General features: G+C 43.7%; 4 protein-coding genes across 4 annotated transcripts; 2 read left to right on the top strand and 2 right to left on the bottom strand.

Moving 5' to 3' along the window:
* Window positions 1–784: 784 nt before the first annotated feature.
* On the top strand, window positions 785–4021 carry F4822DRAFT_440792 (DNA replication regulator SLD3-domain-containing protein; the record flags this gene model as incomplete). The annotated part of the gene is made up of 5 exons (XM_051462795.1): window positions 785–1157; window positions 1225–1929; window positions 1980–2719; window positions 2773–3320; window positions 3375–4021. The coding sequence occupies exons 1-5, from the start codon at window positions 963–965 to the stop codon at window positions 4019–4021; spliced, it is 2835 nt and encodes a 944-aa protein (XP_051308880.1). The 5' UTR covers window positions 785–962.
* A 528-nt stretch (window positions 4022–4549) lies between these two features.
* On the bottom strand, window positions 4550–6415 carry F4822DRAFT_435035 (carboxylesterase family protein; the record flags this gene model as incomplete). Its single annotated transcript, XM_051462113.1, has 3 exons — window positions 4550–5628; window positions 5687–5842; window positions 5911–6415. 3 exons carry the CDS (start codon window positions 6413–6415, stop codon window positions 4550–4552), a joined length of 1740 nt encoding a protein of 579 aa, XP_051308879.1.
* Window positions 6416–6778: 363 nt separating this feature from the next.
* On the bottom strand, window positions 6779–8293 carry F4822DRAFT_440788 (uncharacterized protein; the record flags this gene model as incomplete). Its single annotated transcript, XM_051462794.1, has 3 exons — window positions 6779–7610; window positions 7686–8069; window positions 8131–8293. The coding sequence occupies 3 exons, from the start codon at window positions 8291–8293 to the stop codon at window positions 7102–7104; spliced, it is 1056 nt and encodes a 351-aa protein (XP_051308878.1). The 3' UTR covers window positions 6779–7101.
* A 1229-nt stretch (window positions 8294–9522) lies between these two features.
* On the top strand, window positions 9523–11684 carry F4822DRAFT_92410 (uncharacterized protein). Its single transcript, XM_051464171.1, has 2 exons — window positions 9523–10425; window positions 10484–11684. Exons 1-2 carry the CDS (start codon window positions 9850–9852, stop codon window positions 11033–11035), a joined length of 1128 nt encoding a protein of 375 aa, XP_051308877.1. The 5' UTR covers window positions 9523–9849; the 3' UTR covers window positions 11036–11684.
* Window positions 11685–16330: the final 4646 nt, after the last annotated feature.

The following is a 16330-nucleotide window of genomic DNA, read 5'->3' as shown; positions in this document are numbered from 1 at the left end:
TTCATTAGGTGCCAGGGGGGCCTTGAGCTCCGGGCTACTGTTGTGTCACCGTGCTACACTGTAGCAGAAACTTACCTAGTTGGATGCTTTGTTTTTGCGACAGGGCCAAAATGTCGAGCCTTTATTCCTTTGCATTCGACAATTTTGTGCACCAAGTTTCAAGGTGTGGAAATACAACGCCACAATCCTCCATGGCGCGCGCTCCAGAGCTATTACGGAATAAGTTCTCCGGATTTGATTGAACACGGCGTAATCATGCCAAAGAATCGTCGTATTTTTATTTGACTGCTGACAACTGATTAAAATGTCCACGTCGCAAATTACAAAACTTGAATGTGGGATGCACGACATCTGCATTGTTGGATCATTGGATCAGAATAGTGCAGATGTGACAGTGTAAAGCAGGCAGAGCTCAACTGAAGGATTTAGTTGAGGCGCATCATCACAATTTTGCTCAAATTTGGAGATCCAAGGCTAGAATAAATGTGAATAAGATGCTCCAAAAATGTCTAGGTGTACGGTTTGTTCCGCATCATTCTTAAGCCACCGATCGCCGATCCCCAATTGTGCCACAAGCAAATGGATTCATGTGGCTGTTTTGCCATTCCAGTTGACCCAGTTGACACCCTATGGTGGTGGGGGATGTACCCCTCATCGCGCATTAGACGTGCATCGGCTTAGCAGATTTGACGCGTGAAGTCATAAGGGCTTATCTGATTGGTCCGTGTGCACAGTACTTTCGGTGCATCGCAAAGTGTAATTTCGTACCACCAACCCCTGGTACAGTACATGCTTCATCTGATTAGAACTCTAAAAATTTAGTGTACACTTGTAGATATACAGTATTCTCGATCACTTCACAACCGAAAACTCAATTCATTTTTATTTTACATTGAATTTCTTCACATTTTATTCCATGTCCTGAATCCACCAATAAATGGAACTTGAAATCAAGTTTCAGTATGCCTCTTCCGGTTCCTGGGTCGGACGCGTCGCGTCTACCATCTGCTGGAATCCTTATGCCTTCCCCTAATACCCGCCCAAATCTTAGCCATGATAATGCCGCCGCCTTCGACAGTTCCCCGGGCCAAAAGCGCAAACGAAATGCCGAAATAGAAGCTATGGAAGAGCTTCTTAAGCCTTCAATTGTCATTAAGGTATGTCAACTGGGGTTCCACTTGCTGATATCTAGTATCATATTGTCCGTTACTCACCCAATGCTAGCCACATCCTCGAAATCTTTCGGTCAAGCCACGTAGTCTCCAACCTCTAATGGTTCTCCCTCGGGAACAACTTCGACTTTCATTCCTCGACCTCTCTTTCCCACACGGAAGTTTCGAATCCTCCCAATTTTTCGAATCGAGCATTAAGATATTAGACCTCGAGGGCCGTATAGGAAACCGCCCCGTCGTTCTTATTGTTCGATTAGAGACCGACAAGACTATCTACGCTGTGGAACGCCAGACTGGTGGACTTTATACTCTTTGCCAACTTGGGTCATGGGTGGACTTGAAAGAACTTCAAGAGCTCGCGACAGTATCTTTGCCTGAACTACTTGAAAAGCGAACTCATACTTCGAAAGAATCAAGCGCATCCCTTCCGTTAACGACGACTCACTTAAACCACGAGACCAAAAAGAGGAGATTGGCGATTGAAGCCATACAATCTATGGTGAAGAAGCCAAGGTCCGGCTCTGTATCGACAGCGTCCCAGATCATCTCACCCGCGGGACTACCCACGCCGATCCAGGAAAATGTTGACGATACCCAATTCCCTCAAGATGCGCCGCCTGCCAAGATACCCGAGACCCAATCTAAAAGTCAAGCAGCGACAGTTGCCGAGCCAGATGATTTGCTCGCAGCACCAACCGCGGAGAGTATCTTCGATAATATCCGGAATCAATATCTTGAATCGCTGTACCATTCGATGGTAGGGTTTCCAAGTTCGATTTGCGCAATTCGCCTGCTAACACTTTCAAGGGCTCCCTAGCATATTTCGCGAAAGGTCCTTTATCCCGGGCGCGTGCTGCCTTCCACATGGACTGCGACTCAAATCTAGATATGAGCGATTTGATAGAATTTTTAAAGAGCCTTGTCATGACGACCGCCCAGATAGGAAGAAAATATCGGGAAACGATTCCGGAAATAATATCCAAGATGAAGTCTGCATTTCAGGATTCGGAGGTTGAAGGCAATGCGAAAACGAAAAAGAGAAAAGCTAGAAAAATGAAGCTTGGCAAGAATGGTTTATATCCAATGGAAGACGATCGCGTCCGAAAATGGTGGGATATTCGTAAACCGCCGCCCGTGGATGACGAGGTTATGACGACAACCGAGCCGCAAGAGACCAAACTTCACATAGCATGGCTACGATCGAGAGAGACCCAACTACAAGTTATTATTATTCTTGAGATTCTCGCATTAGAATCATTAGTGGCCCCTCAGAACGAAAAGGAGTCACAATTACCTGGCTTACCCATCTCCGAGGAGGCATCTACGGAGACACCAAAGGCAGAGGCTACTAAGAAACGTAGCAAACACAACTTGTCCTCTCTTATCGATGTCCACGCAGATCGGTTATGCATTTGGCAATCGACCTCATTAGATGAGGTTGATTTATCGCGCAGTACACGAGGAGGTGCGAATACGGAGACACAGAAGTCATCGAGGGCTACATCAGACCCCCTGAAAGAATTCTGTGTCGATATCATTGTGCCATTGTAAGTGTGCCCCAATACAAACCCGACGAGCTAGATACTAATAACCGTCATAGCTTTTCTGCAAGATTACCAGAAAAATGCGACTCCATCAACCGTAAACTAGGTGGACCTATCATGATGCCGCCGCCAAAGCCAAAACAGAAGAAGCCAGAGAAGCCGGAGTCTGCAGTGAAATCAAAATCCAAGTCTAGCTCGACTACGAAACGTCCCGCTTCGGTTAAATCATCTGGGACACTAGAAAGCGTCTTGTCTAAGGAATCCGAGAAACATCGTCGGAGCATGTCGCGTGGGCCAAGTGGGGTAATCGCGTTGATGAGGTCTGCTTCGACTCCTATGTTGAAGCGAGAAAATAGTGAACCATTATCTATGATGAGCATTCCCCAAGCAGATTCGGCTACGTCCAAAAAGATGCCACGTCCACCCGTATCGGCCTCTGCTAAACGAAAAGCCGAGGAAGAGAAAGCAAGGAAGGAAGCCTTGGTTAAGGCAGAGTTGAAAGACGCTATCTCCGTTCTCAGGCGTCCTAATAGAGACGTTGTTGGCAAGGATATCGCCGAGGCAGCGGAGAGACGAACCACTACTAGTCTCTCCCAGCTGAGGAGTAAGTCGAAATTACCTTTTGAATAATTAATTCTCCTACTAACATCTTTGATAGAATCGAAGAAGCCTACGCAACACACACGTCCTCAAGACGTAATTAAAGCAACGCCCGTTGGAAATCGCTTCAGAGATGTTCTGGGTATGAGCACTGGTAGTCAGCCGAGCCGTTCCCGGGGCATAAATGCTGTTGAGGGAGGTCATACACCGTCTTCTTCATTGGTTCCCTCATCCACTATGAAGCGAAACCACGATTCGGCATTTTCGCTGGAAAAATCACCGAGCATTCCACGTTCGAGAGCATCAACAAGTCAAGTTGATGCGACACCTGCTCGGCCTTCGCACCTCAAGCACAGTTTTATGTCAGCACCACCCGAGCCTGACGACGAAGCTATTCTTGCGTCGTCGCCTATCATGTCCCGAAAGGCGTCTATTATGTCATTTAGGGATAGCGGGATTGAGATGCCACCTTCACCTCATGACCAATTAACGGAGACGCCCATGAAACCCCGTGCTGCGCCAGCCCCGCCGCAACGACGTGTGGCGGCTACACCAACTAGACGAAGGACGCTTGAGAGCGGCACGAAGGATATTGCTCCTGCTGCATTATCTGAGAAGGCCACTGTAAACGCAAAGGAACCTGCGAGGAAGGCTTCCATTTATGAGAAGTTGGGTTGGGATGATGACTTTGACGAACTTTCCTGAAGACTTTGTGGCGTTGGAAAATAAGCATTGCTTGTGGTTGAATCTGCAAGGCTAGGTCCTCAAGCGCTGTGGTTCACATTTTGCTTAAAGCACGAATGACGAGAAATGAAGATACGGGCGTATTAACTATACTAAACACGGCGTTTTAGATAAGGCATCATTGGATAATATTCTAGGGCATGTCGCATACCGGTTTAGACCATGGAGAGGCGCTATGATACCTATCTATATATACTTAATAGACCTTCGAGCATCTTGTAGCATTATTGGAATCTAATTTCTATAATACATTTATAAGAGGCATATCCAAAGGTGCATGGATTGATTGGAAGAAAAAGGCAATACAAGACGCCGTAGTTCGGCAATAATGCCAAGAACATAGTATTAGAGGAATCATACCGTACTTAGGTATGTAGCCTATATATTCACAAATTTATAGACAGCCTGTTCTAGATATCTACCGTAGTATGTAGCTCTTGATTACATATTAAATCTACGATCCAAACTTTTCCCGGCCGTATTTTAATTCTAATAGTCGAGCTGCTTAATAAACGAATCCGAGTTGATCAGCGCACACCGTTCCTTAAACCTCTGCTCCGCCACCACAGCCTTCGAAGCCGAGCCTTCAACAGGCGAGAAACCCTCATTCGGTCCTCCAGCCACGAAAACCGAAAACGTCTCATCGCTACCACCCGTAGTAAACGACCGCTCGAATCCTTGGAATGTATCCTTACCCTCGATACCCGGTACGCCTAGACTCGCAAACGTAGACCAAGTCCTTGAACCCCGCTTCGCAAGTGCGAAATCCTCTGGCGTAGGGTCGAAAGCGTAGCCTCTTGTGTCATAGTGTGATAGGTTACCAAACGTATACGCGAATTCCGAGGTGTGGATAACGCCGAATCCGGATTCATTATACAGATCCTGGAGTATGGGGGTGAGGATCGTTTGGTTCCACTCTACGAGATACACCGGGTTTCCGGCGGCTGCTAGCGCGGACCCGAGATACACGGGCTCGCATACCATGAGGATGTCTCGGAAGATACGCGCCGTGCGGTAGAATTCAGAGGATAGGTTCGCGGCTTCGTTGGCGGTGAACTCGGTTGATGGGTATAAGTCGAGCAGGGAATCAACGTCGGAGGCACTGACGTGGGAGATGTAGGATTGTATGAAATCGTGCGTGTCGGCTGCGGTAGTGATGTTGGTGTCGGTGAAAAACGCCATGTCGTCTTCGGCCCAGAGCATCATGGCTGTTACGTTTGCTGCGAAGCGGTGCTCGGCGATGAGTTGTGAGGGCGCGGCGGGGAGGAAGTCGCCGTCGACGACTGGGAGCCAGATGTCGCCGATGTTGTGCGGGATGTCTGAGAGGTACGTGGACTCGGCTGCGGCTTGCAAAGCTTGCGTGTCTAGGTTCCGCAGGCAGGAGACGGTTTCGGGTGAGTGCAGGGCGCTGGAGTTGCATCCGACTGCGTCGACGACGAGCTCGAAGGCGTCGATTGTGAAGTTACCCGTGATGCCGGGTTCCAAAGCCTGGCTCTCGCATATGCCCTGTTGGAATGGGATCGGTTTGCTGCCCCCGTACGCTAGGATTTGTAGACCAACGGCGAGACCTAAGTGTCTGATGAGAAGGTGTTGTAATTAGAAATATTAAGAGTTGAAATTACGTACCACCGGATGACTGTCCGAAGATGGTGATCTTCTCGGGGTCGCCGCCGAAGTTCGCGATGTTGTCGCGAACCCACTCAATAGCTAGACGCTGGTCCCTTAAACCGGCGTTTTCCGAACCCTCGGACTCGAGAGCGTCGGATTGTGAGAATCCGAAAACTATAGGTAGTACGTGCATTAGCTTAGATTGTTTTATATTTAGGTTGTATAGGTAATTTTTCACTTACACCCGAGACGATAGTTCATAGCCACGTGAATGACGGGCAGTCCATTGGCGATAGACTCCACGATCAAGCCATCTGGAGCAGTCGTTTCATCTTGATTAGAATTGAACCAAAAGCTACCACCATGGATGTAGACCATAACAGGCAGTCGATCCTCCGCACACAAGCCGCTTGGTCGTGCTACATTGAGCACGAGACAATCCTCCGAATACTCCGTCACGTTCGTCAAAGTAAGCGGCGGCGCGCCAAGACCCAATGGCTGCGGGCAGACCTGACCGTAGGATTGCGCGACGATGGTACTACTGGGCTCGGGGACGGCAGGCCGCGGCGGCTTAAATCGGTTCTCACCACTTGTGTCTTGTCCGTAATGAATACCTAAGAAAACCTCAATGTCGTTACGGTTCAGCCCTTGATATGTGACGTTGTTCTTCGCGTCGAGAACAAAGGGGTGTTCTGCGATAGCGCTGCTACTGAGTAGCAGCGCGCTGAAAAGGGAAACTGATCGCATGGTTACCACCCGCCAGATGCACGCAAATGTGTACAACAAGAAAGGTGACATTCACGGAGGGCTGGCGATCTCCAGGAGATATAATAATATTATTTTCCCAGCAGAACGGGTATGCAGGCCTTTCGCTTTCGGTTCCCCATTAAACAGTGCCCGTCAGCATCCTACGGGCTGCCGTTCTTAACCCAATCTGGGAGCAAGCTGCAAGCCCCCCTCGTCTTTCATCTCCTCAGCGGCGTCATACCGTAGCCATTCGCCAATCATGGTGCATGATTGAGATCAGCTCGCGTCAGCCCTTAGCGGATCTTCATTTGTACTGTGCCGCAGACAAATTGGAACACTATGTAAGGGCGGACATAATTGATCGGGATCCTCGGATGACTCACGCAACGTTCGATCTGATAAATATGTTCATTCACAGATTTGATGCAACTACAAATAACGTCGATGCCTAGGAATTGAACTCAAGAAATGATTACAATCCAATACCGCTCATAGCCTATCTCACCGCAGTAACCAATTCTAGTCATGTATGTATTGATATCCCCGCGTGCAGCTGTAGCTACCTACTACGTAAATGTATTCTATCTTGGAAGATGCCTATATAATGGCCATCTAGATCTGTTACCATGATAACCGCCTTTATATGATTTTTAATTGCCTCTATCATGGCCCCCTTTTGCTTTTATCTACTCCAACCATATGCTAGAATAGCCAGTAGAATGCTCTACAACGGGTTTCTTCGATTCCGGCCATACGGCTTTCGGAACAGCACCTAGCGACTTTTTGATGTTTGCCGGTTTGAAGAAATTCCAAACACGACCAAAAGATTTCCTGAGATCAATTAACCGAATTGACTTCCAGACATTACCAAATGCCTTCCTTACGTCCATCGTCTTAAGTGATTTCCAAGCTCTGATTAAGGACTGCTGTTTATTCCTCCATAACCACCATCCCGTGTAAACGACAACGGCTGTCGTGGAGAAAATACCGACCCAGACTTGTAAGACTCGCGTAAATATTCTCGCCGCATGCTCATCGACTGCCTTGGCGTCGTTCGCTCTTGGGAATGGGTCTTTGGGAACACGTACACCCAAGAATTGACACAAAGGTTTCCATCCTTCGCGTAGCTCCATTTCTAGCAATTGGCGCTTCGGAACAACTGACCGGACTCTCCTATTATGAGCCACAAGGAGAACTAAGTGCATAAGAACCCGAGTTTAGCCATTGAGCACAATCATGACAGACGTTAGGCGAGTAGGTAGGTACTTACAAGGGCCTCCTCGTTCAATTAACTCGGCCGGACTAGCTTTATCGTCGGACACGCCTGCAAGTCCCAGGAAAGATTTGCTAAATCTTCTCATAAAAGCTGGGATATATCTCCATCCCGGGATGGGAGCCATAGCGACATCGAGCCACCAAGGTGTGGCCTTAGATGTAAGAGCTACCACGCTTTTCCACCATTTCTCCGGATCTCGGCGGACTAGCACGACTTTCGCCTCCGGATACAATTCCATCAATTCGGGGATAAAATCGACCGGCGGAACATCCGCGGTTGCTACGAAGCCGGCGGTAGCTTCTTTGACTAGCTTCAGAGTCTTCTTCTTGTCCCCCGCATCCTTGGCTTTATATGCGTCAAGCCATAATTTACAGTATTCTGAGGCAACGTATTAGTCCCTGCTATTCAATTCGCTCAATACTGATGATAAAAACCTTACTATCGTCTCGAACTAGAAGCTGGCTGCCGCCGTGAAGAACTGGGCCCTTGAGTAATCTTTCCAAGGCCAATGCCGTGGAGACGGTGCCTGTGCGCCCATACCCCGCTGCGATAACTTGCACCCTTTGGTTCGGGTCCGTTGGTATGGATGAACTTGCACCCATGATGACTCGTGTAAAAGTTTTTATAGATTATGATTCTGGGTAACAGGATACCTCGGTCTGGGTATCCTTCACCGTTTTGATGGAGGGGCTTCTCGTTCGATCGGTACCTGATTGCGCTAAGAGAAGCACGCCAGGCCGCATTTTCCTTAAGTCCGCCATAATCCTTGAAGATCGGTGAGAAATTTGTGGCTCTACTTGGCCAAGGGCTGAAGGGATCTTTATCTTATCGAGCCCTATGACTAAGCATTTTTCTATTAGCTGAGCAGGATGATATGGTTTAATCTCATTGGTTGGCACAAAGTAGTCTTTCATAAAGAAGCTTCTCTTGAGTCTTCATGAAGTCTAAATCAGTTGATTTGCGTTAGAGTGATGCTATGGACTTATACAAATGGATTTAAACGCAGCTAATGTTAATGTTACTCCTTAGATCGTATAAGTGGTAAAGAATAAAATGTATTGTGGATTACATAAACCCGCCCGAGTCATATAAATAAGTACCGCACTTCCCCCTCCATCTTTTTCCCCTCCCAACAACTTATTCGATTCAATCACGGTCGCTTTCAGCTGACTTTAGGAGAATAGGCTCCTATGCATTCAAACGCGAACCAACAAACATGAATCTAGACCCTGTAATGTCATTGGGGAGTCTCGTGTCCAGGGGAAGATTCCCTTCACGTGCTCGCGCTTCGCATCGCGGCAAGGGGTTTCAAAAAGAAGGGTTGAAAAGGCACATGGGCATGGTTGATTGAAGGTCCCCAGCATCAAGTTTGAATGGAAATCAACCAATGATATTCCATCGGACACGGAGAAGACCGCCTTCATCTACCTACCAAGGTACTCATCTTAGGTACTCATCTACACAAAAATGCACAAGATGCACAAGGTATTGACAGGGCCGTGGTCCCGTCAAAAGTTAAAGCCCTTTTTTTGCCAGGATCAAGGGAGGGAGATGGTATAAGCCGAGACTCAGTTGTAGGCTTGTAGCACATGGGAATGAGCTGCACAGACCAATCCACCACAGCACGTTTCTGTATCCGCACATCTGATTGGTTCCTCATCCACTTCAGCCAATGTCAGAGCTCGAACTGATCGCGTGCCTCGACTCGACACCTTTCAATGCTTCAGTCGACATTGAAACTTTTCGCCATGTCCGACATACATCTGGACTTACTGACCCCTCCCAGAATCATCCATCTATTATCGAAATCAACTTCTTTCTTGTTCAGAGACCCCTAACTTGCTCTAATGTCTCTACTTTCTCTTCATCTCCCGGCCATGACTTATTGAATGAGTGATCATCTCGTTACTACAATCTCCATTCCTCCGTTAATTTACGCCAATGTGACGACCTTTTTCCAGTTTTTCCTCGTGACAGCACATGACCTTTTAATTCGAATAGGGGTCTTTTATCCGAGCTGAAAATACTCGTAATCCGCTGTAAATTATCCTTATATCGACCGGCCTTTCGAAGTTGTGTCCGGATCGACACGACATCTACGTCTGCTGTCGTGTGACCAAGGAAAACAGCAAGTCCGAATAGAAATATTGTTCCCAAAATGACACGTCTAAAGATGCCGCCAACACCGGCGTCTTCGACCGAAATAAAGGGCCAGGATCACTCCCATCAGCTATCTACTCTACAGGTTTCCTTTGAACTACCTCCGTCGGCCATGGGACAGAATGCCAAGTCGCAATTATCGACTTCCGGATCCAAGGAGTCGCTTGTATCGCCATCCTCCAAGACCACTAGTTATCCAGTCCAGCCAAGCGAGACAGTTAAATCGAGGAGGCGCTCGTCCACCGCGCAAAAAGAGACATTCGCCTTACCCCCTCCACCCACGAGATCTCGAAGAATTATTCAAATGAAACCAAGACCACAGGAGGAGCCAGCAGAGCAGACGACTCCGGATAAAACGACATCTACGACCGGTACCGGTAAGAACGCTAGCGCTACTGGGTCTAAAAAGAAGCAGCCATCAGCGACTAGCGCGGCGGGAAGGAAGATCGCGAGGAAGACGGCTCACAGTTTGATTGAACGACGTCGGAGGTCTAAGATGAATGAAGAGTTCGCGGTGCTTAAGGGTTTGATACCCGCATGCACCGGTGAGATGCACAAGTTAGCGATTCTCCAGGTATGTTTAAAGGTCATCGATCCATACTAGCTTATCGTGCTGATTTGAGCCCGTCCAGGCTTCGATTGAATATGTGCGATACCTCGAAGATTGCATCAATAAGTTGAAGTCGCAACATGATGACCAGTCTACGCCAGCCCCACCCCAATTCAGACTTCCGTCTAATACTCATGATTATGAGATGGATGATAAAGAGGAGGATGAAGAGGAAGGCCAAGAAGATGTTGAAATGACCGGTTCGGAAGCGCCTTCTCCTGTCTATGCGCAGACGCCGTCTCGTTCAAATCAATCGTCTATATCACCAGCACTGGTGGCGCAAGACGCGAGAGGGAGACAACAGTCCTACTCGTCGGTCTCGACGGAGTACCGCCATTATAGTTATAGCGGGCCGTCCAACACGTCACCTGCTTTTGGGCCTCAGGGGTACTCGCAACGTGTTGGCACAACATCCGCATCGCACTCTACACTCACAAGTCCAGCTCTAAGACCGCAACAAGAAATAGACCAAGAAGCATCCGCCGCACTCCTAATGCTCACTGTAGACCGTCGGGGTATGACTAATAACGGTTCGGGGAGAGGTATGAGCGTTAGGGATTTACTCAGCTCATGATGGATCTCGGTATATTATCTATGTCACTATTTATAATGCGCTCCAAGTATTCCGCGCTGATGCATGAATTCGGGTTATGGGTTATTGGTGCGGTTTCCTTTTATGAGCAAATAAACAGGATTGGTGTGGTTGTATTTGCATTTGCATCAGCGGAGACTTGGGGGGCTTATCTGCGTATTATTTCTATGTGTACACGCTGGGTCCCTTTTCTTATTTTCGGGTTCATATGGATGGGTGAAGGATGGGTGTGAATGAGTATTGCACGTTGGGTGAAACTGGAGGGGATGGATTATAGATCTCCTTGAATGGCATGATACTCGACGAGAGAAAGGGACGGGGGCAAGGGATGGAATAGTGTCGTATGACTAGCGGCGGGCCTTTCTTTAGGATGGAACTCGTGTAAAAGGGGTAACAGTCGATTATTAAAAGTGAGACTTGATACCCAGCTTTATTGAATATTGAAAGTTGATTTAGATACGGCCGTGGTCTTCTATGCTACTGTGAGTCGACGTTTATTGGACTATATCCCTCGACCTACCCCCCACCTTTGTCTAGAAACACATTGACTGGCTGTATCTAACTACGGGGCGGTGCCAAACGGTTATTCTTTTTTCTTTTTTTTTCTCTTCTTTTTTTCTTCTCTTCTTTTTCTTCTTTTTCGTCTGTTTTCTCTCTTTTCTTTAATACGCTCTCCTCTTCTTGACCGAAACATTTTAGCGACGCAGGACCTCAAGCCCGCTCACCCGCCTTCATTTTTACCTGTATAGCGCTGTGCTTCACGGACCAGTACCGCGCTCTCGCCCCCGTCTGAAGCCATTTGATCCGGGTGAAGACAATCTTCCTGCGGTGCGAAGTATTCCAATCTCTTGAATGGGGGTGGCTTATAATATAGATGATCCTTAGTACATCACGATAGCTAATAGGAAAAAATCATTCTGTTTCTATAATGTTCATATACACCTTCAATACCGATCGCGATCTCTTGTGAGCGTATACATCCTAAAATAGGAAAGTGGAGTATATCGAAATGGATTTCTATTGGCGTAGGGGGAACGTGGGTAGCCTTTAACAAAGACGATGTTATTTCGACGTGTTATTTCGACGGATAGGCTCATTAGATAGTAGTATCGAAATGGCGAGACCTCCTAGTCTATTAAGATGTCATAGGGATAGGTGTACTATGATACCCCGGAATGAGGTATGAATTCCTCGCCCCTTGATGGGGCTTGATAATTACTCCAGTACCCAATGAGTGACTACCTAGGTAGGTATAACACAAGAGGTCCACCGGCCAAATTCCCGTACCTACGCACCTAATTAATGCATCCCTACCCTTATAGCATGTGGTTGGTTTCGCTATGAGAACTTGGTATTCAAAATATCGATATCAAAAAATGAAATACCAACCTTCTGTCAAAGCGTAGAGTTAGGGTGTCGACTCGTTCAGATAAGTTGTCGATGCGACCACATATAGCGCGCATCTCGGTGGTAAGGTTAGTGACAGCATTGTTGATGGTATTGGTGAGGCTGGTGGTGAGGTTGTCGAACTTCTCATCGCTGGCAATCTGTTGCTGTTCAAATCTCTCGTCGCTAGCAATCTGCCGCTGGGTAAGAAGGGCTAAGGCATCGAACAATCTCTGCCCATTGTCGAACGCTGGAAGATTAGAGAATCGTCGAAATTCCTGGTATACGGTCGCCATTGAGTCTTGCATGTTGGGTGGTTGATTGTGCTCTTCGGCCATTTTGAAAGTAGAATGTTTTGTAAGTGGTACCTATTAGGTACCTAGGTAGGTAGAGCTCCGACCTGTCAGAGCCCGCTTTTTCGAGGTGACGCCAGTCGACAAAGGTGGTCAGAGCATAGAAAGCTGGGGGTAATAGATGTTGATTTTTTTTTTTTTCAAGTGTAAAAGCTGTAAAAGCTCTAGTAAAGTGTAGGGTTTAAATACTTAGTACAGTGTGCTGATAACGGTGGATTGTAGTACCTTCCCATCTAATGCCCCTACATAGAGGACTACTCCGGTTCGATATACTTTCATCCTAGAACCTAATACCTTTCAAACTTTGATAACATCGTTCGTTTCAAACTCGTAAACTCCTTCCTAAGCATTCCAGGCCCGCAATTTCTCAACCCTACGGCCTCCAGGCCACTGCCTAGGCTCCACCCCTCTACAAAGACAAACATTAGTAACGCAAACATGAGCGTTCAGAGGAGGTTAGGGGCGTAGGTGTCGGGGAAACCTACAAAAAGGCGGAGAAACCCACTCAGGAAAAAAAAAAACGAAAAAAAAAGACATAAGCCCTAATATATGTATGTACTGACTACTCGGGTAGGTACGTACCTCCTGGCAGTAGATGGGGCTCACCTAGGTGTATTGGTTTATTTCAAAGCTACCTATACGTATGTTGTCACGTTAGAGATTTCATTCAAGCTACATACATAAATATAAACTCGTAGAGTGTAGGTGTGGAATGTAGGTATAAAGTATCCACCTAGGTAGGTATATGTCACGAACCAACGTTCTGTAACCAACCCTTGCATTATAGAGAATGGAGAAGGACCAATCATAGTAAAATCCTAGATGAGACCTTTGCTCTTATGGGATAACGGAGCAGAATAGAACGGGAGAGAGCAGGATAGAACAAGTTAGAATAGAATAAAATAGGATAGAATAAAAAAGGAGGATATTAGATTATATGAATTACTAAGATTCCTTATATATCTAATTATTCTTTTTTAGGGTTCTTTAATTATTAATTTAAGATTATTCTTTTAAATATAATAAAAAGATTTTAAGCCTTTTTAACAAACAGAATATACTTAATTATTTAACTTATTATTAATATTATTACCTTTAAATTAAGACATCTTAAATTAACTAATCCAATAATAACTATACCTTATTAAGACATAAATTCATTATATTTTAATAACTCTTTAATTAATATTAATACTAGATTAAGAAGTAGCATAAATCATTTATAAAATATTTAATGATTGTATAAGTAAAGGATATGTGATCTACTTAATCATCATATTTCCTTTAAATAGGTTACTTTCCTTGCTTATTTATGTAGATAAACCTTCCTTCCTTAGATAACTTAATACACATCGTTTCATCCCTATTATTTCATTCTTTTCCTTATTTTTATTTTGTTTTACTTATATATTGTAATGAACCTATGCCTCAGAGAGGTATAATTGTTGCTGGATTAACTAATCCAGGATTTCTTAATTTAAAGATAATAATATCAATAATAGGTTAAATAATTAAATATGTTCTTATTTATTAGAAAGGCTTAAAATCCTTTCATTATACTTAAAAGAATAGTCTTAGATTAATAATTAAAGAATTATAAAAAAATGACTAAATATATAAGAAACTTCCTTCTTATATATCCTTTACTTAAGTAGTCTCTATTCCCCAAATAGAAACCTCCAGAAACCTCCTCTCTATTTATCTCTATGATATTCCCAGAAACCTTCTCTTTATTTATTTTTATAACACTCTTAAAGATCATTAAAGATCATGATATAAGCCTTGATATATAATCTTTATCACCTTTATAAAGACTTCTTTTTAATTAATTATCTTAGCCCTATTAAATCCTTATTCCCTAACCTTCCTCCTATTGGATTATAATATTATTCCCCTCCTTCTAAAATTCTTATCTTAAGGATTTTTCTTAATATATCTTTTCCTCCTTTTCTATTATATTTCTATTAATAATTATAGTCAATCACATATTAAAGCCTCTTTAGAAACCCTAAAAGGCATTTTTAACCAAAAGTTATTATTAATTAACATTCATTATTAAAGATCTAAATATTAAAATCATGCCTTATAATCATTATTTTAATAATAAATTAAATTATATCATATTAGAAGATATAAAAAGATATTTCTAATATAAACTTACTAATATTTCCTATAATAGGATATACATTCCACTTAACTCTTTTCATTATATTTAAGATAAGCATACTTACTTCTCCGAAAAAAAGGCCGATATTTAACAGGAACTTTAAGCAATATTTGATCACCAAAAGGAATTCTTTATTCATTTTATATATATTAAACAATTATAAAAGATATTGAAGGAAAAAGGAATGAAAATGGTTTAACATAGCTTTCTAAATCTGGAAGAAATGGAAGAACAAGAATGTTGGTAGATACATACATAAATAAAGCAAAACAAAAGTAAGAAAAAGAATAAAATAATAAGGATGAGACAATGTATATTAAATTATCTAAGGAAAAAAAGCCTATCTACATGAGTAGACAAAGAAGGTAACCTATTTAAAAGAAAACCTGATGATTAAATAGATTACATATCCTTTATCTATACAACCATCACTTATTCTATTTTCTTTTCGTAATTAATTGATTGTGAATTTGTTACTAGCTACGTGTTTTACCTATCCTTCTAGTTATAAATTAATTTAATTATCCTTTATTAGCCTTTTTATAACCTTATTTGGGGATATTTTTGTTATAGCATCTACGGGGTTATAGCTACCATGAATCTAATAGATATTATCTATTTCTCAGTTCTTATATAATTATTTCAAAGCTATTAAATTAATTATTAGTCTCTTTTTGTTAGTACTACCCATTTATATCAAATACTGGTATAGGGAAAAAAAATTGGTATATAAAACAAAAAGGATTTTAATAAATAAGAAGTATTTTAGAATTATATTAATAATATAATGGATAACGTAACCGATATTGAAGCCTTAGACTATTCCGTAGATTTCACTAGCCAGTACACTGCACATCACATGCTTGTACTTGGTAGACGACCAATAAACGATATTTCCAATGATCCGGACTTTGTTGTCTTGGCCGGTAAATCTTTCATTACCCAAGACAATAACATAACCAATCTATAAACTTAAGTCCTTATTGTTTGCGAACAATCCATCAACAAAAATATACAGACGTAGGTCTTATAGATCTAATTTAACATAGTTAAATCTTCACACCTAATTATCCATCTACCATTATATCCTGGTGTTGAAAGCCTTCACTTCCTTAGGACCTAGTTCAAGATATTAGACTACTATAAAATAATCAAAAGCAACTTCAGATTAACAAATAAAAGTGATATACATGCCTCTGGCCCTCTACTCCACAAACCTCTTAATCATATCGGGGTTTTTTACATTTAAAAGCTTAAGCTTTTCAACTTAGCCCTTTTAAGTAATAGAAATCCCAAAGTCCCCATCGTAAATAATGATACATAAACCATTGAAATCTTCAGATCCCAAATCCATTATCCTTTAAAGGCATG

The sequence above is a fragment of the Hypoxylon trugodes genome (assembly GCF_022578975.1).
Source record: "Hypoxylon trugodes strain CBS 135444 unplaced genomic scaffold F4822scaffold_12, whole genome shotgun sequence".
In the NCBI taxonomy this organism is placed as follows: domain Eukaryota; kingdom Fungi; phylum Ascomycota; class Sordariomycetes; order Xylariales; family Hypoxylaceae; genus Hypoxylon; species Hypoxylon trugodes.
Note: the sequence above shows the minus strand (reverse complement) of the source record. Positions and strands in the feature narration are given on the sequence as shown.